At 63.3% G+C, this 23,709-nt stretch overlaps 1 protein-coding gene across 4 annotated transcripts in view; it reads right to left on the bottom strand.

Annotated features, from left to right (window-relative positions):
• GSE1 (Gse1 coiled-coil protein) overlaps positions 1-23,709 on the bottom strand; it is a 101,010-nt gene that overhangs the window by 55,323 nt on the left and 21,978 nt on the right. For all 4 annotated transcript variants that reach the window (XM_032121760.1, XM_032121762.1, XM_032121763.1 and 1 more), the window contains exon 2: positions 10,967-11,129. In XM_032121760.1, coding sequence (XP_031977651.1) covers positions 10,967-11,129 — 163 coding nt within the window. The remainder of the gene's footprint in view (positions 1-10,966; positions 11,130-23,709) is intronic.

Here is a 23,709-nt window from a genome sequence, read left to right as displayed (position 1 = left end):
GTGCTTGGGAAGGAGATGTGCTCAGGAAGAAGACATCCCTGGAAGGAGATTTCCCCAGCAAGGAGACATCACTGGGAAGGTGTCATCCACAGGGAGTTGTCCCTGGGAAGAAGATGGCTCTGGGAAGATAGCATCTCCTGGAAGGAGACATCCCCCACAGGGATGTCCCTGGGAAGGTGTCATCCACAGGGAGGTGTCTCTGGAAAAGTGTCGGGAAGAGGATGTCCCTGAGAAGATGTGATACTCAGGAAGGAGATGTGCCTGAGAAGATGTCTCCAGGAAGACATAGTCCTGGGGAAGAAGATGTTCCCAAGAAGCAGACATATTTGGGAAGATATCCCTGGGAAGATGTCATCCCCTGGAAGGTGACATCCCTGTCATGGACGTCCCAGGTGTCATCTGCAGGGATGCGTCACCAGGAAGAACACATCCCAGGGAAGAACACATCCCTTAGGAAGGAGACATCCCCCTTCAAGCAGCCCAAACGCATGGAGCCCCAGCAGGGAGAGACAGGGGACACAGTGATCCTTGGGGAGCAAGGTGGCACCCAGGAGGACACGGGGACACCGTGCCCGCGGGAAGCAGCGTTCACCATCACCCGGCTCTCATTAACGCGGTGCTGAGCAGCCCCTAATAATAGCAACAGTAAATTCTCCTACCCAATTCGGGCCCATTTCTATAAATAATGTAGAATCTTTTTATTTACTGACAGGTTGTAAAAGTATCAGTGAGAATAATGTGAAATCAGGCGCTGCTGAATAATTCATGGCAGCGGCTCCGCTCTCCCCATCCCCGCGCTCCCCTGGCCCCGGCGTTTACACGACAGCACCTTGTGCCCGGGTTTATCTCATAAAAACCAGGACTAACGACCTGGCACTAATTCTTTATCAACAGGGACTTTTACAGCGAGGAGAGGAGGAAGGAAATAGAAAGAAATAAAAATAACCCCGGGTGCACCCTATAAAAAATGCATGGGCCCATGTCCTCGCCTCCGCACGGAGCCAGCCATCCCCGGCTCCTCCCATCTGCAATTCCCCACAGACCCCACAGCCTCTCCAAAAATTAGTATTAATTAGCAGTACCCACAGCCCCACACTGGCATCCTGGGGCAGCGAGTGCAGGAAGGGTGGCACAACCCTGCTGGGACATGGGGACACCAGCACGACCCATGGGAAAACCAGGAGGAGTGATGGAGAGACTGGCAGGACCCATGGGGACAATGGCAGGAGCTGTGGGGATGATGACAGGACCCACAGGATTGATGGTAGGACCCATGGGGACACCAATAAGACCCATGGGAATGGTGGCAGGACCCATGGGAACACTGGCAGGGCCCACAGGGATGACAGCAGAACCCATGGGGACAATGGCAAGATGCTCCCTGTCCCCACGCCACCCTCAGGGATGCCAGCCTGGGGCAGCACACCCCTGCTGGGGGCAGATGGGTTAAATTTGGGCAGAAAAACCTGATTGCTGGGGCAACTAATCCCTGTAACAACCTGATCCGGTGTCCCTCATCCCTCCTGCCACTGCTGAGGGCCATGGGGACAGCAGGGACCCCCCTGCAGCCGCCCCCATCCCCTCCCCAGAACAATACCTACCCGCCGCTGTTTTGATGTGCGGCACAAAGCCGGGAGAGCTTTCCATGTAACATGATAAAAGCAAGTCCCCAGCCAGCACAATTATTTGATAATTCTCCCTTAACACCCATCAAATTAAAGCAATGTCCAAGGGCTGCCTGAAGTGGCACTGATAGGTATTAAACTTTAATGAGATTTAATGGCACTGCCCTACTTTTTAAGCGCTCGGGCCTACATTTATGAACATTTAATTTCCCGGGCCCTGACCTCTTTTTTTTTCCCCCCTTTTCCCCGCGGCCCCCCTGCCCGCCCACCGGCACAGCTGGATTCTGTTAGCGCTGGCGGCCGCCCCGACCCGGGATGCTCGGGATGCTCAGCCAGCCCTGAGCCCATGGAAATCTCCAGGCGCTGCGGGGTGAGATCTTGACTCCTGCAGGGAGGGGGAGCCCAGAGAAAAGCCAGGGGAGAAAGGGGGGTGCAGATGTGATTCACCAGCGGTGAACGCAGCCAAATTTATGGAATGACTTAATTAATTTGCTCCTGGGATGAGGTGACACCACGGGTCCGAGTGGTTGGAGGGCCCTCACTCTGCTGCAATGGGTTTATTTAAGCACCCCTGAAAAATAAGCATGCCCCCGTTGCAAACCCACTGTGCCAGGGCAAATTTGGGGGGTCAGACCCCTCAACGCCCCCAGGGACAGAACACAGCCCACTGATCCAGTTTATTGCTGCCCTCTAGTGTGTACGGGACAGTCCAGGCCTGCTGTCACTTGTCCCCCTCCCCACGTGTCCCCCTGGCCACTTGGGCACCCAGGATGCTGCATCTCAAGTGCGGACAGCTGAAGAGATGCTCAGAGCCCTGACAGATGGGGTACCAGAGAGCATCACCTCAGCACCCCAAAATCCCACTAATGGGGCTGCAAGATGGGCACCACAGCACAGACTGGCACCAGTGACACCGGGCATCACCTCCTGCCCCATGGCAGGGCAAGGCCAGGCTGGACAAGGCTTGGAGCAACCTGGCCTAGTGGAAGGTGTCGCTGTCTATGGCAGGGGGTTGGAATGAAATGAGCTTTGAGGTCACTTCCAGCTCAAACTATCCTGTGATTCTATGGTCCTGGTGGAATACAGGATGCAGCATTTCCCTACACTGGGGAGTACCAACCAGGCTGCTGGCATGGGTTACCACTTTACGGCATGAGGGTTAGGGAAACTGAGGCACACACCAGTGCAGCCAGCTTCTGTGCTGGAAATGTCCCTCTCCCGCCTTCCCAGCACCCACCTCCACCGCAGGGAGCCCAGCAGCAGGAATGCAAAGGCAGGGCAATAAAAGGGAGCGTTATCAAGCCTCAGCAGAGCTGACAGCTCAGGGAGGAGAGCAGGGAGGGAGGGAAAGGAACAGAAAGGAAAAAAAAACCCCACCCTTAACCCCGAGATCACTTATCATTCAGGCTGCATCATGCATCTAGAAAGTGCAGACACAAAAATGTAATGTCATAACATTCGCAGTTCAATAACCTTTGCTTCACGAGACGGCTTGAACTGTCAGAGGAGCTGGAAGGTAAATATTTCAGCGCCCAGGCACTGAATGCAAAGGCGTGGGGAGGGGGTCGGCCTCGGCTTCCCCAGCTCGCCTCAACACGTTCAAATATCCCCCGCCGTAAATCCCGGCCGGCGCAGGGGAAAGGCCGTGGCGCGGATAAAATACGAGCAGATATAAAGCCAGACACCTTTATTGTTCGGCAAAGTCTTCCAACAAGTTATGAACCCGCAGCTTGACCCTAACCCATCATCTTGTTATACAGCGGAAACAAAGGCAGTGCCGGGAGCTGGGGCTGGAGCGGGGCAGGATGCGGGTGAGAAGGAGGAAAACCCAGCCTGCCTCCTCCACGGGGGATATTTGGGTGTAATTCATCCCTGAACCCCACATCTACCACACTCCAGGCTGCCCGCAGGGGAGCAGACCCCGTGTTAGCCCCTTCCAAGGAGCCTCCCTGCCAGGTTCAAGGATACAGAATTCCCCTGGCCGGGGTTAACAGGAGCAGGACCCAGCAAACACCAGTTAACCAGGACGGCTCATGTGCCATGCGGGCAGGAGGAAGGAGATTGCACAGCCAAGGAACAACGGCTGCGGGGGTTGGCAAACCAGTGAGGGATCCAAGGGGGAGCAGAGGGATTTCCCAATGGGGAAAATTCCCCTAACAGCACTGGGAAGGTGCTGGCACCAGGGCCGTGAGTGCAAAGGGACAGCACGGCACAGCGGGCAGTGCCCTGGTGTCCAAGCCAGCTGCACGGAACGGTATGGCACAGCACGGTGTGCAAGAGCAGTGCCAAGCAGCTTGCACAGCCCCTGCGTGGCACACGCTGCACGGACCTCCCCGATCCAACTGCGCGGCACAGCTGGGGACAACCGGAGCCACCTGCCTGCAGCTGGGCTGGCTCTGCCACGGCGCACCCCAAACGCCGGGGAACAGCAGCGCCAACGCTCGCAGGGGAGCGGGACACCCCAGTGCCAAGCAGGGAGGGCATCCAAGGGGGCACGGCCGCGGTGAGGAACAGTTAAACGGCCCCCGCCCGCAGGGGCGTGCGGCAACAGGCACCGTCGCACCCTCCCCAAACACCTGCTACCGCCGCGCTGGCACAGGGCGAGCGCCCGGAGCGGGCACGGCAGCGGCGGCGGTGGGGAGCACGCCAGGGCCCGCAGCAAGAAGCGGCATGTCTGCGCTTGGCAGCACAACAGAGAGCAGGTGACAAGCGCGCCGGCGGTCGCTTTATTACAGGAAGCGAGCACGCAAGCATCTGACGCCGCGCTGCCCGGAGAGAAAATAAAACACCCCCCCTCCCCTGCCATTAACAATCCCTCCGCGGGCGCCAGAGAAGGGCCCCCGGAGGCGGGGGGTGGGTGCCCTGCTGCAAAATGATGGCCCGGTGGCATCACAGCTCAGCCTCCCCCCCTGCATCACTCCCAAGGCCAAGAAAATCCCAAGGGAGTAAAATTATGTGTGTGTGTGCGCAAACATTTTTCCTCGGCAAACACTCCCCGAGACAACAAAATCAGCCGCCCCTGCACCCGTTCCCGCGCCGCCCCGCTCCTCTGACCCAGCAATTAGAGGCAGGCATTAATATTTAAATATTGCCAGCTCAGGAGAAGGGAAATCAAATAAAACACGCCGGTGTGCTGGCAGCACATCCAGCTCCCGCTCCATCGGCCTCAAGGAGGGTGCACAGCAGCAGTGGGGGTGCTGTGCCACACCGCTGGGGACACCAGGGCATTGATGCCACGAGGGGAACCCCCCTTCTGGGCCAAATCAGGGTGAGCAAGGAGGTGGCCAGCAAATGGTGAGCAAGCAGCAGTGATGCTCCTGCCTGCTCAGCTGGGGGGTTTCAAAGGAACCCCAGCCCCATGCTTTTGGGGTCCCCGCTCCCTCCCAGCCACAAAGCACCCGCCTGCAGGGTGCTGGGGACACACACATATTCAGGCTGTACCCCCCTCCGGGAGTCACCCCCCGGTCCCGCGGGTGCTCGGAGGCGGTGCTGGCCCAGCAAAGAGGATTTACTGCTCAACGCAAGGGGCTTTAGAGGCAATAACTTTCCCTCCTCTTGACTTAAATGGATTTGAAACTTCAAAAAGGATCGAGGGGGCAGGCTGCCAAGCGGCCGCCCCCAAGGGCTGACCCTGCGGGGGCTGGGGGGGGCCGAGGGGGGACTGAGAGCCCAGCCAGGGCCAACGGCCGTGGCAGATAAGGGTGGGGGGGCCCAGAAGGCCCCGAGATAAGGCGGCCGCCGTTAGGGGTGCGGGAGCTCTGGGGCGCTTCCTCCCACCCTGCCCCGCGGTACAACCGCCAGCGGGCAGCGGGGTGCCGGGGTGGGGGGACGCGGGGGGGGAAGTGGGACAGCCAGGGCGGCCAGGGCATGAGGCATGAGGCATGGCAAGGGCCAGTTCAAGGGCAATCCCCCTGGCAGCCTGCCCGGGCAGCTGCCACAGGCCAAGCTCTGTCCCGGCTGCTCCTTCCCGGGGCTTTGGCAGGGCTGCCCCACAGCCCCTCGGGGGCACCCAGCACCCCACAGGTGGGTGATGCACCCCAGCACTGCCAGCACACGGGGTCTGCGTTGGGTGTCCCCCTTGGGCCACGATGGCAGAGGCCATCTGCTGCTGCCCACGGTAAGGCCAGGCCTTACACCCAGAGCTGGCGGCAGTGCCAGGGCTCTGGGACAGAGGTGTGACCCATGGCACCGTGCCCTGGTGTGGGGGAGAGCACCACCACCTCCCACACGGCTGGCACAGGCACAAACCCCCCAGGAACAGCCCCTCCAGGCCTCAACCTCCCACGGGCCAGACGCCAGGGTCAGAGAGAGGGCTGGGGGACAGAGGAACAAACAGAGGAGCAGCGATTAAAACTAACACCCCCGCCTCAAGCTGCCCCCCGCCCCGTTCCCCTGTCCCAGCCACCAGCATGCTAGGAAGGAATAAACTGTCCTGCGTCCTTCGGCACCCCCCCTGCGCCCCCCAGCAGCCTGGCCCCCTGCCAAAGCCACCATCTCCTCGCTGCAGCTCCCTGCCCTGCAGCCAACACGCTCACCCTCACCCCCATCCACCGCCCAAAGCAGGCCCCATGTGCGCGCACAGCAGCGCAGGCCCAGCGGGACGTGCAGGGACACGCACCCCGTGTGCCCCCGGCGAGCACTCGGCACGCAGCGCTTGACACCCCGCGGTTGTGCAACGCTCCCGCACGCTCACACGTGTGCTAACAGCCACCTCCCCCCGCACACCGACCCCCCCAGCCCCGTGGGACCCACTGGCCTTAGCTGGCCAGCCTTGCCAGGCCGCTGGCCCCGTCACAGCCGCCAGCTCCCCGGCAGGTTACACACACAGGCTGCCAAGCGCACACGCAGCCGGGCGCACGCTCCCCTTGCTCACACCCACAAACCACACGGGCTCACCCCGGTGCTCGCCGGCGCACGCGCGCCCTTGCAGGAAGAGGCGCTGGCTTCCCGCTGCCTTTTCCCTCCATTAACTCCCTCCCTGGATCTGGATCCCGCTCGTGGCCCAGCAGGCACCCACGCGGCGCCCACCCCACAGCTCCGCGCCCTCGGCCACGGGAGGAGGATGGGGATGAGGATGAAGAGAGCGGGGCACTCGCCCTGCTGCTCCAAGGGCTGGCAGTGGGCACTTGCCCAGGGCTTGGGGACAGATGCCACCGATGGGGCACTCGATTGACAGATGCCACCCATTGGGGACTGGCACCCATGTCACCATGCAAAGCGGGCGCTAGCAGGGCACGGTGAGCCGGCAGCCCCAGGGCGAAGGGCACGGCAGGTGGCACAGGCAGGGCTGGAAGAGCCAGGATGGAGCAGGGCAATGAAGGTGGAGGCAGGCAAGACGCTGGGGCTGTGGCATCAGCCCGGCACAGGGTGCGGTGCCCGGGCTCCCCACTTTAGGCTCAATCAGCAACACGGTCCCTCCCCAGCTCCGGCCACCCTGGGTGTCCAGAAATATGGATATACGGCAGCGGCGGGTGGGTAAACTGAGGCACGGCCCCACACAGCACCCTGTGTGCCCGCATCGAGAGAGGGACAGGCAGCAAGGCAAGGAGAAGGGTCAAGGTTAGGGCCACCAAGTGCCATGCCAGCCATGGGAAATGACCCCAAGGGTCTCTCCGGAATGTGGGTCACGGCACCCAGAGGGTCTCATCTCCCTACAACACTCCCCAGCTGGATCCCCAGCTCCAAGGCAACCTCCATTTTCCAACCCAGGGAGTCCCCCAAGGCCAGGGTGACCTCTGTCCACAACACCACGGGGCACCTGAAGCTCAGGGTGACCTCTGTCCCCCCCATGATCAGGTGCTCTTCCACCAGGGTGACCTCCACCCCTCACACAATAGGGTCCTCCAAGCCAAGACGACCTCCATCCTCCAGGCCACAGGGTCCCCCGCCTCAGGGTGACCTCCATCCCCCAAACAACAGTGTCCCCTGAAGCTCAGGGTGACCACCACCCTCTGTGTTATGGGGTCCCCCAACTCTGGGGCGATGTCAGTCCACACACAGTGGGGTCCCCCAAATCCAAGGTGACCTCCATCCCCCACATCACAGGGACCCCCCAGCCCCAGGGCAACCATGGGGTCTCTCAGCCCCAGGGTGACCTTGCTCTCCCACAGCATGGGTTCCTCCAGACCCAGGGTGACCTCTGTTCCCCTCACAACAGGGTTCCCCAATCCAGGGTGACCTCCATCCCCCACACCATGGGTTCCCCCAAACACAAAGCGACCACTGCCCCTTATACCATGGGGTCCCCCCGGTCCAGGGTGACCTCCATTCACCAAACAACAGTGCCCCCAAATCCCAGGGCAACCTCCACCCCCTATATCATGAGGTCCCCCAACCCCAGGGTGACCTCCATCCCCCACTCCACAGTCTCTCTCAGCCCCAGGCTGACCTCTGTTCCTCACACCGCAGGGTCCCCCGACCCCAGGGTGACCTCCATCCCCCACGCCGGGTCCCCCAGCAAATGGGCTGGGGGGGGGTCTGCGAGCGGCGGGATCACACCAACCCCATCCCACCCCTCCAGCACCACCCGCACCCGAGGGGGACCCCGCTGCCCCCTCCCCACGGCGCTGCTGGGGGGTTCCCGTGGGGGGGTCACTCACCCGCGGGCCGCGCCGTCCAGCGGGGGCTGCGCTCCTCCATGGGCAGCGCTGGAGGCAGCGGAGCGGAGCCGAGCGGAGCGGAGCCGTGCCGAGCCGAGCCGTGCCGAGCCTTCCCCCGCCGCTTCCTGCTTCCCTCGGCGCCCGCCCGCCGCCCCGGGAGCCGCACGGCTGGAGCGTGACTCACCGGGGGCCGGGCCGGGCAGGGCAGGGCGGCGGGGGCGGGGGCGACGGGCACCGGCAGCGAGGCACGGGGGGCTCCGAAAACGGGGATGCTGGGCAGGGAGCGGGACCCCTCCCAGCCGGGATCACCCCCCCAATTCACCTGGGATGGGGGTTCCCCCGATGCGGGGGGTCCCACGGGGTCTCCCTCCCTCCGCAGCATGCCAAGAATTAGGGTGAGGGGGGTGTCACTACTGATGACCCCACAGGTGACCTCTCCCCAAATGTAGAGATGAGGGGATGCCTGTGCCAGGCACTGATGGGGGCCAGAGGTTGGGGTGGGATCCAGGCCTTTGACCCCCACCCCAAAACTGCTCCAAGACACCCTGGGAGGCTCAGGGGTGCCAGCCTGGCCCAGCACAGTGAGCACCCAGGGTGGTCCTGAGCCCAGACCCTGCAGAGATAAGGGGTATTCCCCTCGGGGCACCCCAGTGCCCCAGGGACCCCCTGCACCAGGAGTGGGAATGAGAACAGCACTGTCCCCCCCGGGTGGGGATGGTGGTGGTCAGCCCTGTGCCGTGCCACCATCACCTGGGCTTGGGGACACCAGTGACATGAGTGGGGTGGGGCTCAGCCCACTCACACAGGAGGAAGTTGCCCATCATTCACCGGCCACGCCGGTTGGCTCCACGCGCCGGACAGGCTCGGCTGCCTCGGACAGGCCAGACCCCCACCTCCCCCGGGCCAGAAGGAAGCTTCAGTGAGGAATCTCATCCTGGCACTGCCAGCCGTGAACTGGCATCTCTGCAGGAGGAGACAAAGGCCATGACAGGGACACCCAGCTGTTCCCAAACAAACTGCCACACCACCACACACACAGCCCCAAGCCCTTTCCCGGCTCACCCTCACCTCTGCATCCCCTCCTTCCTCCTCCTCTTCCTGCAACAGGCCCTAGTGCCCGCCACGCCGGTGCTGCTGTGGTGCCGCTGCTGCCCGCCACCCCCCCAGCCCTCCTCATGCTTCCCCCCCACCCTCCTCGTGCTTCCCCCCCCTCCAACTCCCTTTTCCCGTTCTATTTTAAATTTTTATTGCATTCTTTTTAAAGAATACAGAGGAACAAATGCCCTTATCAGCAATTCTCACAAGGTATAAAGAGCCGCTTTTATCTCCTGCCTTTACTAATCTAGAGCGAGCCAATGCCTGTTAATTTTTTAATTTTCCTGGTGAATGCATTTGTGGTTCCGTCAGCATCCATCCGGACACGCACACAGGATCCCCTCGGCATCCCAGCCCAGCCACCCTGGCATGGGATTGTCACCGTGCTGGCAGAGCAGTGGCTCATGGTTTGGCAACCACAAAGAGGTTTTGTGCACCGGGAAGTCCTGTATGTGACACAAGGCTCACCAGGACACCCTGGGATGTGTCACCACCCCCAAGATATGGAGGTGCTCCCGGGGATGCCAGCCTGTCTCTGCCTGGCCATAGGGACTGCTGACAGTGTGGGTCTCCATGCCAAGCTGTCCAGCTGTCATTGTCACTCTCTCTGGCCGAGGTCCCTGCAGGGGCAAAGGGGGGGTCACCCCTTTGTCCCCCCCCAGGATGGGACACAGCGCAGGCTGCCTGCACAGCAGGGCTGGGAGCGCGGCAGCCGGACGCGGTGCGCAGATGAGATGTGGCAGGCGTGTAACAAGCCATTAGTCACTGTCACCTTTGCCCGGCAGCCACTGGCAGGGTAATAAATCCCGGGCTGACTCCAGCGGGCCCGTTCCAGGCCACGGCTCCCAGCTTGCCTCCACGCCACTGCCGGCTGGGCTGTGAGCAGCTTGTAAATGCATCCTGGCCCCCCCGGGGGACACAGCGCCTTGCAGGGTCCCCAAACCACGGCCAGATCCCCGTGGGGCTGATTGACGGGTGACATGGGCTACTGCAATCCTGGGGAGTGTCCTTCTTAGGGAATGTGAGGGGTCACAAATCCCCACCACCAAGCAGCCCCCTGGCCCTGCAGGCTGCCCCCCGGCTCTCCCTGCCTGTCCCGGCTTCCTGCCCGCTGCACCTTGCGGTTCCCGGCTCTTCCCAGCCCAACGCCAGGAACCGGCATCGGCGGCTGTTACGGGATCAAAGGAGCCTGGCGTGGCCCAGCACAACACGGCCCGGCGCGCCCGCCGGGAAGGGCTGGCAAACAGGCCGGTCCAGGGAGGCGGCAGGCGGGAAGCACGCATGATACCTCTCCTAAAAATGCTGCTGCTCCTGACGGACGGGGCGGCCGAGTCCCTGGAGCCGCGGTCCATCCCAGCCCCGGGGGCCCCCCGGTTCCCCAGCACAGCCAGCCCAACACCGCGGCTCTCCCTGGCGCCCACAGCCTGACTCACGGCCCCGGGGATGGCGGGCAGGGACCGTGGAGCTATCGGGGTCACCTTCCCAGCGGGGCTGCGGGTGTTGGATCCCAACCCCAAGCCGCTGGGCGTGAGCCTTCACTGGGAGCCCCAAGCAGCACACTGGGCTGATGGTCACCCCACAGTGGGACGGGGGCATCCTTTGGGAATGGCAGCCCTGTACCCTCTGGTATCCCCCACCATCACCTACTTGTGGCTCCAGCGTCCGCACCCTCCACATCCAAAGGCGTCCGCTGGCCGATGTCCGGGGCAGTGCTGCCCGTTCCCGGGCTCTCCCCAGCGCTGGCCACCCGGTGTCGGGGCTCACCGGCCACAGGCTTAGTGACGGCTGTCTCCAGGGACGAAGAGGACGCCTGGAAGAGAAGCAGGACAGACACTCAGCGCCGTTGCCTCTCCCTGTCGGAGCAGCGCTGGCGCGGGTGGGGGGCACAGGGGGGTTCGGGGCGCACAGACACAAGATGCTTTTGTTTTCCTGCCGGCCGGTGCACGTGGCCAGCGCAGGAGCCGCACGCCAGCCCCGCCGCGGGGCTACAGCTGGATCCGGCCGATGGCTCCCAGCACAGCCAGACAAGAAAGGCTGCAGGGGGGTGAGGACATGAATCAAAGCGGCGTCCCCTCGCCCGCCGGCAGCAGCTGGCCGGTTAGGCAGCTCCCGATTACTCAACCGGGCAGTGTTTACTCGAGATCAACAACCCCCCATCGCCTTCCCTGCCAGGCGGGCGAGGGAAACGTGCTGCTGGGATGGGGATGGCATTCCCGCTGCACCTTGCTTGGGGACAGTCCACCTCCTCGACCCCTGGGCACTGCTGTGGCCCTGGGTTTGTTGTAGCTGTCACCCTCCTGCCTGGGCACACAGCCTGGGCTGTCACCGCTCCTGTTTAGCTTTAAAAAAGCAACAGCCACTGACACCACGCTCATCCCAGAACTGTTGTGCCACTCTGGGAAAGACACACAGACACCCCAGGTTCACAGGATGCTGCACCCACCCTGGGCATGGTGGGATGCAGGTGACCTCTCCCTGCCACAGGTGACATCCATTGGGGACACCGTGCGCCTGATTTGGGGACATTAGGGCCACGGTGAGGATTTTATGTTGACCCTGTTTTTCTCAGGATTACTCCTATAAACATGGAGATGGATGGTCGGTGGATGTCTTGCTGGGAAGCCCTTAGACTCAACGAGCTACGCACACAAGTGGACATATAAATTTACCATTTGCTTCCTGGAAAGGTTTAATTTATGGAATTCATATGGCAGCGCCGCACAACCGCGAGTGCTTGGCACATCCCGTGAGTCCTCGAGTGCCACCATGTCCCAGCTCCAACTGGCGGGGTGCCACCGGCTGTCCCAGTGATGGCGGGATGCTGTTCTCCTTCCCAATGATTAACAGAAGATGACTTTCACAGCAGGCAGGGGATAAGCCCAGGGATCAGTCCCCAGCCCTGACAGCTTGGTGTGGGATCCCTGGAGGTGGCAGGGATGTCTCAGGGGGGAGGCCATGCCACTGCTCCTCCTCCCAGGACAATGCCACCGGCAGCAGCAGGCAGCAATCCCCTACCTGTGGGCATGAGAAAAGGCTGGGGTGCACTTTGATACCCGGAGCAACTGATCATTAATTAGCATTAATCACTCCCCATCACGTGTCACAGCAGCATTGGGCAAGACGCAGCTGGGAAGCACCAGGCCAGAGTCTTGGGGGGGAAGGTGGATTTTGACAACTGGGCCAAGGCTGGCACCCTCCTGCTCCCCAGGGAGCCCCCTCAGACCCTGACCCACACCCCAACCCACCCAGCAGCCCCGCAGCACCAGCAGCTCCCATCCCTTCTATTTTCCTGCCAAGCGATGCTGAGATGCAAAGGCACCAGAGATGGGTCCCACCTGCCCAAGGGCAGCCAGGATCCGACCTCCCCTCACCACCCGTGTCCCCTGGGACCCCCAGGCTCTGCAGGGAGCACCGGCCGCCTCCTTGCTTTAACTTCACCCGGCGCTATCTGTCAGCAAATCATCCCCGGTTACACAGATAAGGAATAATTGATGCAAAGGAGCCATCTGTTTGCGAACACGGAATATCTGCTCAATTAGGAGGGATCTGTCCACCCAGATAAAGCATGGCGGCAGCCCCTCGGAGGGGGGGCCTCCTCCCCAGCCACGTCCTCAAAGACTCACCCCCAATTAGAGGCGAGCGGGTTGATTTGGGTGCTAATTTGCTAAGCAGCACCCTGAGGTGCTTGGGAAGAAGCTGGGAGGGAAGGGTGCTCTGCCACCAAGAGCTGAAATTTGAGGGGAGGGCTGGCCGATCCCCCACATCTCACTGGGAGGAAGCTCAGCTCCTCCTGGCTCTGGGAGATGCTCATCCCACATCTTTCCAGGGCTGGAGAGAGGGGACCAGGATCTGTGCCTGCTGAATGGCGCTGAGCTGAGGCCGGCCCGCTCGTGACACGCATCAAGGGACCCTGCAGATGGACAAGCCTGAAACAGCTCCCAGGACATCCACAACAGGGATCAGGGACACAGGGCACAGCCTCAAGCACATCCAGGTCAGGGGTAGGTGTGCAGGGGGTGACAGCAATGTGACATCGCTATGTGATGTTACTAACACAGGAGAAATGGACCTGGCACGCAGGCCAGCTCCACAAGTGACAAAACCACAGGGAAAAGGCTCCAACCAGAGCTGGCAGGGATGGCCCCATGGCATGACACTCCTCAAACCCCTCCTGGGTGGCATCTGCCCCTCTCTACCCAAGCAGGTTCTTGGTATGAAGGGCGTGGAGAGCTCGAGTAGGGTCAAAATACAGCTGGTGGCCTCTAGGGACAGACACAGAGAGGCACTGCCAGACCCCACATCAGCCATGTCACCTGGTGCCCCCCCTGCCCTTGGTGTGGTGCCCAGGGCAGGCAGTGTGGCAGTCTGGGAACACAATGGCACCAAGGGCAGGGGATAGTGTCCCCATGCCCAGTGTCCCCACGCCTGTCCCTCCCTGCCAAGGGCACATTCCTTCTGCTCCCATCACTGGGCTAAATACCTGCTGCAGCTCCCAGCTCTGCCCCCAGCTTTGGGATGCCAGTGGTGGGGTGGGAAAGCAAAGGGCAGGAGGCCACGCCAGCGTACTTCCTGTGCCTTCAGGACACCCAAAAACGTGGCTTCCCCATTCCACCTCCCCTGTGCCTCGCCTGCTGCTGGGACGGGCTGCGGCGTGCGCAGCGCCGATGCCGCCCACGGAAACGCCGCCCACGGGAATGCCACGGGCACGGCAAAGCCCCCACCGCAACACCCCAACCTCCACCCTCCCGGGTGGCAGCACCCCGGAAAACCCCCGTGCTGCCAGCAGCCAGGGCACCGGGGGTGGATGCAATCTTTGGCTCTTGGCTGGCATCACCCCAGCAAGGCAGTGGGCATGGAGCCCGGCAAGCACCGGCACAGCTGCACCAGCGATGGGGTTTGGCACAACCTCGGTGCCACCTCCTGTGAGCGAGCAAGGGATGAGGTGAGGAGAATGCCCAGCACAGAGGGGCCACATCCTGCACTTCCCAGGGATGCAGAGAGCACCAGCACCCGGCTGGAAGGCCTGGGGGACACAAACCCTCGCTGTGCCCCAGCTCCCCCAGGCCCAGGAGGCGGTGCTCAGGATAAAAGGTGGTTTTGGAGTGTTGAGGGCTGCCGGAGCAGGCTGCCCCCAGTTCCCTTTGTCGCTGAGGCCCTCAAGCCCCCCGGCTCCTGCTGAGGCTTTATCACAGCACAGCCCCTGCCGTGTGTTCCCCCAGACGTTTCCAGCTGCTCTTCCCTCCAGGAAGCCTCTGCCCTCCTCATCCTTGTCCCAGCAGCCTGAAAACACAGGGTTTTCCCACAAGAGCAGGCTGGGGTCCCCCTGGGGAGCTGGGGTCCCTGCTGGTGGCACGGCTTGGCCCTGATGGGTGCCCACGGGAGGGGTGGTGGCTGGGTCCATGCATCTCCACCGTATTTAAAGTTTCTCAGCCGTGTTTGCTGGCGGAAAGTTGGAACCTACAATTACAGCTGTGCTAACCCCTCATTAAAGAGGGGAAGGGGAAAAAAATAAAAAGGGGAAAGAAACAAAAGGCTCCAGAGTGAGACACGGAGCCGTTAACCCTTCCCAAGACGGGGATGTGGCCCCCCAGGAAATTCAAACAGCTGGAGGGATGGGTCACTGTGGTGGCAGGTGACACCGTGTGCCGAGGGTCTGCCCATGAGCATCACTGCCCACCTGGATCCCCAATCCATGTCCCAGCGCAGCGGCGGTGCCAGCTGTGCCGCGGCGCCCGCGTGGGCACGGCTGCGGCTGTGCCGGAGCCGTTTGTCACAGCGGGGCTGCGGTTCCCGCTCGCTCTCCAGCAGCGACACCGTGACGCCTGCTCCAGGAGCCCACACAATATGTTCGCACTCATCTCGCAGCTGCCCCCAGACAGCCCGAGGTGCCGCGCTCCTCGCCGGCGTGGGGGCCGGTGTGTGCCGGCAGAGCTGCGACGTGCCGGTTGGGAACCAGCACGGATGGAAGGGGCTGGAGACTGTGGTCAGGCTGAATGCCACAAGGGCAGATGAGACTGGAAACACCACTGGCACGGGCAAGGGATGCACCAGTGGCTGCCCATGCCCGAGCACACTCACACACACCAGACTGTGCCACGAGCCCTGAGAATAGCAGGCAGGGGGACAGGCCTGGCCGTGACCCTCGTGTGTCACCACAGCCCACCCTGCACCACTTGGAGCAGAAGCACATGGGGTGAAGCACAACCCCCCCAGGACCCCATCCTCAGCGAGGGTCCGACCCTGTGGCCACCCCAGCACGACCACAGCCCCCCTCATGCCCCCATTCCCGGGGAGCAGCGGGTCCCCGCGTCACTCTCCAGCCTCCCCCCGGCGACACCACCTCAGCGCCGCGGCCGCAGCGGCTCTGACAGCAGCTAACGAGCTGCAGGCAGCAATTTGGGTTATATATAGCCCCAAAGTGACTGCATCTAATTGCTCCAGCGCGCACCGGCCCCGCCGCGGGGTCCGGGTGCTGGGCGCGGGGGGACAGGGTGAGTGGCACGTGCTCAGCCCCCCTCCCCCGGCTGTCACCCCGTGTGACCCCCGGGCACCCTGAGGCTGGCAGGGCACAAGCATCACCCCATCCACGCCGTCCCCGAGGAGCTGGGCTGTTCCCGGCGGCTTTGTGCCGGGCCATAAGCGGCTTTGGCTAAAGCCGCCGTCCCAGCCTGTCCCAGCCAGGGACCCTAAAGAGCTTTTGTCCCCTCTCATTAAGGGGTTTCGGCCAGGGGGCCATGGGCGCTCAGCACCCAGCAGTCCCTCTCCGCAGCCTGCGGGCTCCGGCCAGCTGCTCCGGCAGCCCCGGGGAGGGAGGGATGGCTGGAGGCAGAGAGGGAGGGAGGTGCTCCCTTTGTGGCAGCCCCCATCCCCTCGCAGCAGCTGCCAGGCGAGGCGGCGGGCGCGCAGATGCGGCCGGGGGAGGTGCTCTGTGTGTGTGTGTGTGTGTGTAGGGGGGTCCCCCGCAGCGGCTCCCCACGCCGGCGGGGCAAGCGGCGGCCCCCGCGTGCAGCCGCCGGCGGGGAGGGGGAGCCGGAGCCGAAATTGTTTGCCAGCTTCCTCGAGACGGCACAATGGAGGGCGCGCAGGCGGATCCGGGGTCAGGGGTGAGAGCAGCAATAAGTGGTTTATGCCTTTTGTGAAGAGGCTGAACTGACAGCTCGCTGGATTAACAAAGACGTCCTCTGTTCCCGGGCAGGTCATGTGGAAAGCGCTGCGCCGACCCCTGTCACTTCTTTTTTTTGCAAGAACAGACATTTGTTCGCCAGCGAACAGGGAGGTGATGGAGGGGGAGGCGGGGGGCACGCAGCCGCCTGCTCCTGGCTTTTCCTCGAGCTCCTCTGGGGCTCTGGGCGTGGGGATCGGCGGCTGCTCGCTGCTCCGGCAGCTCAGGCCAGGCCGTGTCTCCTCCCGTGCCTCAGTTTCTCCAGGCTGTGGGATGAGCCGTGGCTGGTGGGGATGTCAGCGCCTGCAGCCCATGCCCGGGCAGTGCAGTGTTCCACAATGCTCCACACGTCCACACAAAATCCCCTCCATGCTCATCATCCCTCCATCACCCCAGCGCCAGGCTGGCTGGGCAGGATGGGACCCGCATCCTGCTTGGTCCCTGTCCCACTGTGGGGACACACATCTCTAGCTCACGTTCGCCAGTCCCTGCCAGGCTGGGGAATGTTGCCTTCACCCTCCTTTCAAGGCAGGGAAACTGAGGCAGGGGAGGATGTGAGCATCCCACCCATGCATGGACAGCAGGGCTGGCAGCAGCACTGCCACTCCTGGTGCCGGGCCTGCAGGGAACAATCAGCTTTTTCAAATCCTCAAGGATTTCCTCAAGGTTGTGCAGCACAGAGCCTTCACTGTCATCATTAGGCTCCAGAGTTAACAGCTGCAGTGCTGCCGTTCCACACTGAGACAAACTGTCCTGGCTGGGGCAGTCACTCCCTGGCCTCAGATGTCCCTGCAGCTTCCACCTCCCACTGCCACCACGCCCCAGCCCCGGCTCCAGGTACCCCTGAGACCATGGGGCCCAGAGCTGGTATGGGAGGCATGCAGCTTGGTGTCTGTCACCCAAATCCTGCTGACATCCCACAAGGACATGCAGCTGCTCAGCCCCAGCCCCTGCTCCCCATCTCCATCTCAGGGACACCACCACCCAGCACAGCTCACCCACCTCCAGCTCCGGAGCTGCTGGGCGCTCTGTGACCAGTGTCCCCTCCCCACCACCCTAAATACCTGCCATGGGGAAAGGCAGCTGTCCCAAGGGACTTTTCACTCTGGAAAACCCCACCCACCCCACAGCGGCTCATGTTTTCGGGACATTCCCACACGGGCCAATCCCCGCGTGCTCAGGGGTAAACCGAGGCAGGGAGGCACAGCCAGGTGGGTGCAAGGCTCTGCTGGGTGAGGGGACACATCTGGGGGTCTCCATCCCGCTTGGGGGGGGGGACACGTCACGGCAATCCCAGCGAGGGCCGCACGCCGGCTGGGCCATCAGCTCGCGGCGCGGTGGCATTAAGGCCTCGATCCGTGTCCCTCGATCCGCCGTGTCCCCCTTCTCCATCCCGCGGGCAGCTTAGCGCCCGTTCCCGGCTCCCGCCTGCCATCTAAAGACGGACTTACCGCCAGGTCCGGCGCTGCCTTAAGCCGCAGATTAAATGTGAACCATCTGCAAGGGGAAACTTTAATGCAGGATAATACCTGCCACACACACCCCGCCGTGTCACCGCACGCCCCGGCCAGGTGGGCACAGAGCCCCGCGCTGGCATCGAGTCCCTCCACGGGGATGTTGAGGCTCTGCACATGATGTTCCCATCCTCCTGGATGTCCCCATCGTCCTTGCTGTCCCCTCCTGGCACAGCCCCGTGAGGATCCATGGCTGAGAGCTGCACGCCCAGCCAGCCCCTGCCTCACCAGCCCGTGTCCCCCCCTAAGGCAGACACCCCAGGCAGGGGACACCCAGGCGTGGGGGGGTGGGGGGTGGGGGGGTGTCCAGCCAATGCCCCACCTGGTTAATTAGTTTAAGTGATTAAAGTCTCTTCATCAGGGCAGCAGATTAGCCCCTGCAGCTGGGAGCTGTTTTCCCTCACAATCTCCTCCCTCAGGGGACAACACGGGGGGTCCTGCACTGTCCCCATTTTGAAGAGCGAATCCCACCTCCCCAGCCCCAAAAAAGGTGGCCCAGGTGTCCTCTGTCCCCTCAGCCTGGCATAGCCCCCAGTAATGCCCAGACCGGCAGAATCACCCAGGGTGCAGGGGGGACATGGGGTCACCCAGGCTGTCCCTAATGCTAGTGGGGACACAGCTGGGCTGAGCATGACAGGAATGACCTCTGCAGGAAGGAGGGATTCCTGGCGGGCAGTGCACCCCAAAGGTGGGTGGGGGAAGATGAGACACCTCCTGCCAACTCAGCACCCCAATGAATTACACGGGATCACGGGTCCCTGCTCAGGTCAGCAGGAAAAGAAGCCAGGGAGGTTTTCCACCACCCAGCCCACTCCTGACGGAGAATTTACAGCCAGGATCCACTACAGGCTCAGTAATTAGTGTTGAGATGCTGAATCAGCACCTGGCCATGGGCACCGAAGGGATGGAGCTGGAGGGGCTCTGGGACAGATGGTGGCCCCCCAGAAGGGACACAGGGTGCACTGGAGTGACCCAGCAGTGCTTGACAGAGGAGGGGGCCATCCCCATGCCTGGGAAGTCTGGGGGAAAGCTGGCTAGCCCAGCATCCCATCCCAGTCTGCTGCTCCAGGACCAGCTCCAGCCCAGGATCCCTCAGGTGTCACTGAGGGACAGAACCCCCTGATCCCGCTCACCTAAAGACAAAAATCCCTCTGGTCCTCCCTTCACAGCCTGGATGCTGCATCCCAGGATGCTCAAGCCCTGGGATGCCCGAGCATCCGCCCAGCTGTGCCCGGGCAGCCCTCTGGCCTTCACGGCTGCCATCAATTTCCTGGGGTCGGGAATGGCAGGGCCGGCTCCCCAGCAGATCCAGCCTCTGCTCCGTGGCTGATTACAGCCATTTCCCTGCCCGTGCCCCCTCCCCGCTGTCTGCCTCCTGCCTCCGTCTGCTGCCTGGTTTTACGAGGGCCATTTCCAAGAGGTCGCTGGAAATAGATTTTTATCACCTCGTGATAAATATCGTTTATGGTGACATTACTGCTCCGAGCAGCCGCGCAGGGGAGGGAGGAGAGGCAGGCGGACGCCCGCGCCCAACCCCAGCTCCACGGGGCACCGGCTGGGCCCCTCCTCGTCCCTGTCCCCATTCCCGGAGGTTCGGGCAGCGCCATCCGACACCATCCATCCATCCATCCATCCAGGCGGCAGGAACAGAGGGAGCTGCATCATTAGCCCCGCGCGCCATTAAGCACTTAAAAAGCCATAGGAATAAGCCGCGCCATTAGCTGGCAAGCGAGCTGGGAGGGGAGGGATGCACGGAACCCAGCGTGGACCAGGGAATGTCAGCACCCCGAGGGCTCCCGCGTGCCCGGGGAGCGGGGGCAGGACCGCCCCCTCCCGCACACAGCTCCAAGGTGGAAAACCAGGGGCTTTCGGAGCTGACACATCGCTTCTACAAGAGGTGACGCCACTGGGCGCCTCTCCCAGAGGGACTTTTCGGCAGAGTAGGGAGAACCAGCTCCCTGCTCATCCCCTCCTCTGCTTTAGGGATGGAGCTGGCACAGAAACATGGGAGAAAAACCACCACTGAGCTGAGAACGGCAAGCTCACGGCAGCGGTGGCCCCGGGTGTTGCAACCCTGCACGGAGGTGACCCGGCAGCCCAGGGGAGCAGGTCCTGCCCTGGCCGAGCCCGCAGGCAGGACGGCTGCCCAGCCGTACCCACAGGCAGCTGCCTCTGGAAAAGGGCACGGCAGCGGGCAGGGGGCCAAGGCCAAGCCGCTCTCTGTGCCAGCCCCGCCACACACAGCGCCGGGCACCGGCCACCCTTGGGGGGAACAATCACCCCATTCACCAGTGCCAAGGTGAGGTGGTGTCACCTGTGGGGACGGGCACAGTCCCCAGGAAGCCAGAGCTGGGGTGCAGAGCAGCAGCAAAACTGCACACCCAGCAAAGAGCAACCCTGCCTGCAGGCAGAGCGCGGCACTGCCGGCCCGTGCCAAGAATCTTGTTTGCTCTCCCCAGCCCTGGCACTGGGTCCCTCGGGCAAGCTGCCTCCTGCCCCGCTGCCTCAGTTTCCCCAGCTGGCAGGGATGGCAGGGCATGGGCAGAGGGTGGGCTGCCATGGGGGGACCCCAGCCTCGTGTTGTGGCTGCTTGTGACACGCAGCGCGAACCCACCGTGACACAGAGCTGTGGTGACTTATTGGGAAGTGACCCCATGGCATGGGGCCAGGAGGGGGGGAGCAGCGGGACTTTGTATGTGGACAGGCACAGCCAGATGGCAGCAGTGGCCACCTGGCATGGTGGCACAACCCCTCCTCAGGTCCCCACACCTGGTGGGCAGAAAACAACCCCAAAAAGGGCCAGCCCGGTCACCCTGATGACACACGGGGCTGCATGGGGACAGCCAGCCCCACATGCAAGGACGAGGAGTGCTGGTGGTGTCCACCCTGTCTCCCTCTCTGCTGCCAGGACACGTGTGTGGGTCACCCACGCCAGCAGCTGGCACTGTCCCCTGTTGCCACTACCCACCTTTAGGACATGGGTTCCCCAAGCCGCTGCATCCCCTTGGGGACAAGGAGTCCCTTGTCCAACAGAGCCCCCGGAATGCCCGGCAGCAGGATGCCTGAAGAGCCAGCTGCCTCCTGTGCCCATGAAAGGAGATTTGTTCACCTGATGAGTGGCTCGGTGACCCCACGTCCAGCTCCTGCCACCACCCCGTGGCTCCTGGCATGCAGCAGCCAGCACGCCCTGGCAGGGCCACCTCGCCGGCGGTCGCGGTGACCTTACACCGCTGCCGGAGCGCTCCAAGCCCAGCGCTTGGCCCGGCACACGGATCCTCCGGCCAAGGCGGGCTGGCGGCTTGGCACCCACCCTCCCACAGCGCGGGCAGGGAGCGGGCAGCAGCAGCTGCAGGAGGTGCCGACAGACGGACAGACAGCACGAGCACAGCCCCCTGCGCGCCGCCCCGAGCCCGGGGGTGCGGGTCCTGCCCACACCAGGACCGGCAGAGCCCAGCTGGGCAACCTCCCAGGCCACCAGCATCCCTCACTGGGGGGGCAAATCCCACCTCAGCACCCCAGCAGAGCACCCGGAGGTGCCCCCCATCACCCACAGATGGAGCCTTGCGCTGCCCCAGTGGCCACATGCCCCAAACCCTTCGCCCACTGCCCCACAGGAGCCAGAGATGAACCCCTCGAGGGCGGGTGCACATTCTGCAGCCCCCAGGTTGGGGTGCCCCCCAAGCACCCCATTAGAGCTGTGTATGGGCCTGCTGGGGTGCAGAAAAAACATTTTACTACTTAAAAAAAAAAAACTACAGAAAAAACTGGAAGTGCAGAAGGCACCTGACAGCACCACACAAAGTTTGCAGCAAGTTCCACAGACTCCCCCCCCTCAAGTACCCACCGCAGGCCAGGGGGCCACAGGGGTCCCCCCACTGTGTCCCCACACCCACCCACAGCAGGAGCCACACACACACACAGAGAAATTGGGGGGGGGGACACGCAACAAGTCGGGGTGGGGCTACAGGGTTTATCTCCCCAACAAGGCTGGTGGGGTGCCCCCCTCAAGGCTGAATGGGGGGTGGGATGGGGGTTACGGGGTGGGGGGCACAGGCAGGGGTTGGGGGTATGGGGTGGGTACAGGCAGGGGTGGGGGGTACAGGCGGGGAGGTAGAGGCAGTGGGTAGGGGGGCACAGAGGGGTGGGAGGATACAGGAGGGGGTGGGGGCATTTAGGATGGGGACGAGGGGGGTACAGTCGTGAGGGGGATACAGGTGGAGATGAGAGAGGTGCAGACAGGAGGTAGGGGGTACAGATGTGGGCAGTACAGGGATGGGATGGGATGGGATGGGATGGGATGGGATGGGATGGGATGGGATGGGATGGGATGGGATGGGATGGGATGGGATGGAAGGTACAGCCGGGGGGGTACAGGTAAGGCAGGGGGACAGTCCGAGGGGATGGCATAGGCAGCTGCCTGCCCTGCACGTACCTGCGCGGGCGCTGCGGGGCGCGGTGCGGGACGCGGTGCGGGGCGCGGGCGGCGCGGTGACCCCGGCGGCGGCAGCGGGAGGAGGCAGCGCCGCGCACACGCACACGCGCGATCACATCCCGAGCCGCCGGCGAGAGGCGGGGGGGACACACACACACAGACACACACACACAGACACACACACACGCACGCACTGCTAGGGGGGTGGGGGCTGTGCTGAGCTGGGGGGGTGGGGGTCAGGGAAATTAATAACCGAGAAAAAGGCACTTACCCCCTCCGCGGGGCTCGCCACCGTGCCGCGGGGGTGGCTGGAGGGTGGCGCTGGGAGGGGAGGGGGGGATCAAAGGATGGGGGTGAGGGGGGGGGGGGTCTCGCCAGCCCCCGCTGCCTGCCACAACAAAGAGCCAGACACAACAAAAGCAGCATATGGCCAGAGCCGCGCGGGGCTGTAAATTAAACATAAAGGGAAGATTAGATAATTAATGAGCGCTCCCGGGCCAGCCCCTGGGGAAGGGGAGGGGGGCGCTGCCTGCTGCGGGGAGCCCCGAGCCCCCCGCCCAGCCCCGGCGGGGAGGGGGCCGGGGGGGCACCTGTTGGGAGGGAGGATGGGCAGCGGCCGGGCCAGCCTCGCCAGCTGCTCCGGGGCGCAGCCTAAGAGGATTAGCGGGGGCATCCCGCCCCCGGCAAAAGGGCTTGAAGCTGCAGCGCTGGGGGTGGGGGTCCCTTGAACCCCCCCCGTGCGGTGTCGCCTCTGCCCCAGCCTCGGGCAGCTTCCCGGGGGGGGTTGGGCTCGCATCCCGCATCCCTGCATCCCTCCCCCGGCAGCATCCCGGGCGGGTGGGCTCGCATCCTGCATTCCTCTGCCTCCAAGAGCAGGACCCACCCCCACGCGGGGGTTCAGGCACAGCTCAGCGCGTTCCCCCTTGCCCGTGTTCCCACTGCCACGCGGGGAAAGCGGCCCCTGCGCTGCCAGGAGCACAGAGGCCTTTGGAATGCCCCAAATCCACCGTGCTAGGCAGAAAAGGGGAAACTGAGGCAGAAGAGGGGAAACCAGGAAGAAGGGGGGGCACTGAGGTAGGAGAGGGGAAACTGAGGCAGGAGGGGGTGAGCCCGTGCTGGTGGCTCAGATCTGCGTGGGGGCAGCTTGGCGCTGTCCCCAGCCAGCCCTGGGACATCACTGCCCTGGGACATCAGCACTGGCATGTCCTGGCGGGCTGGCTGCCCCCGGCAGGCAGGAGGAGGGGGTACCCCGGGAAAGGGGGTGCCAGAAAGAGCGTCAGGC

This window comes from Corvus moneduloides, chromosome 12, assembly GCF_009650955.1.
Source record: "Corvus moneduloides isolate bCorMon1 chromosome 12, bCorMon1.pri, whole genome shotgun sequence".
NCBI lineage: Eukaryota > Metazoa > Chordata > Aves > Passeriformes > Corvidae > Corvus > Corvus moneduloides.
This window is presented reverse-complemented; position numbering and strand designations above follow the sequence as displayed.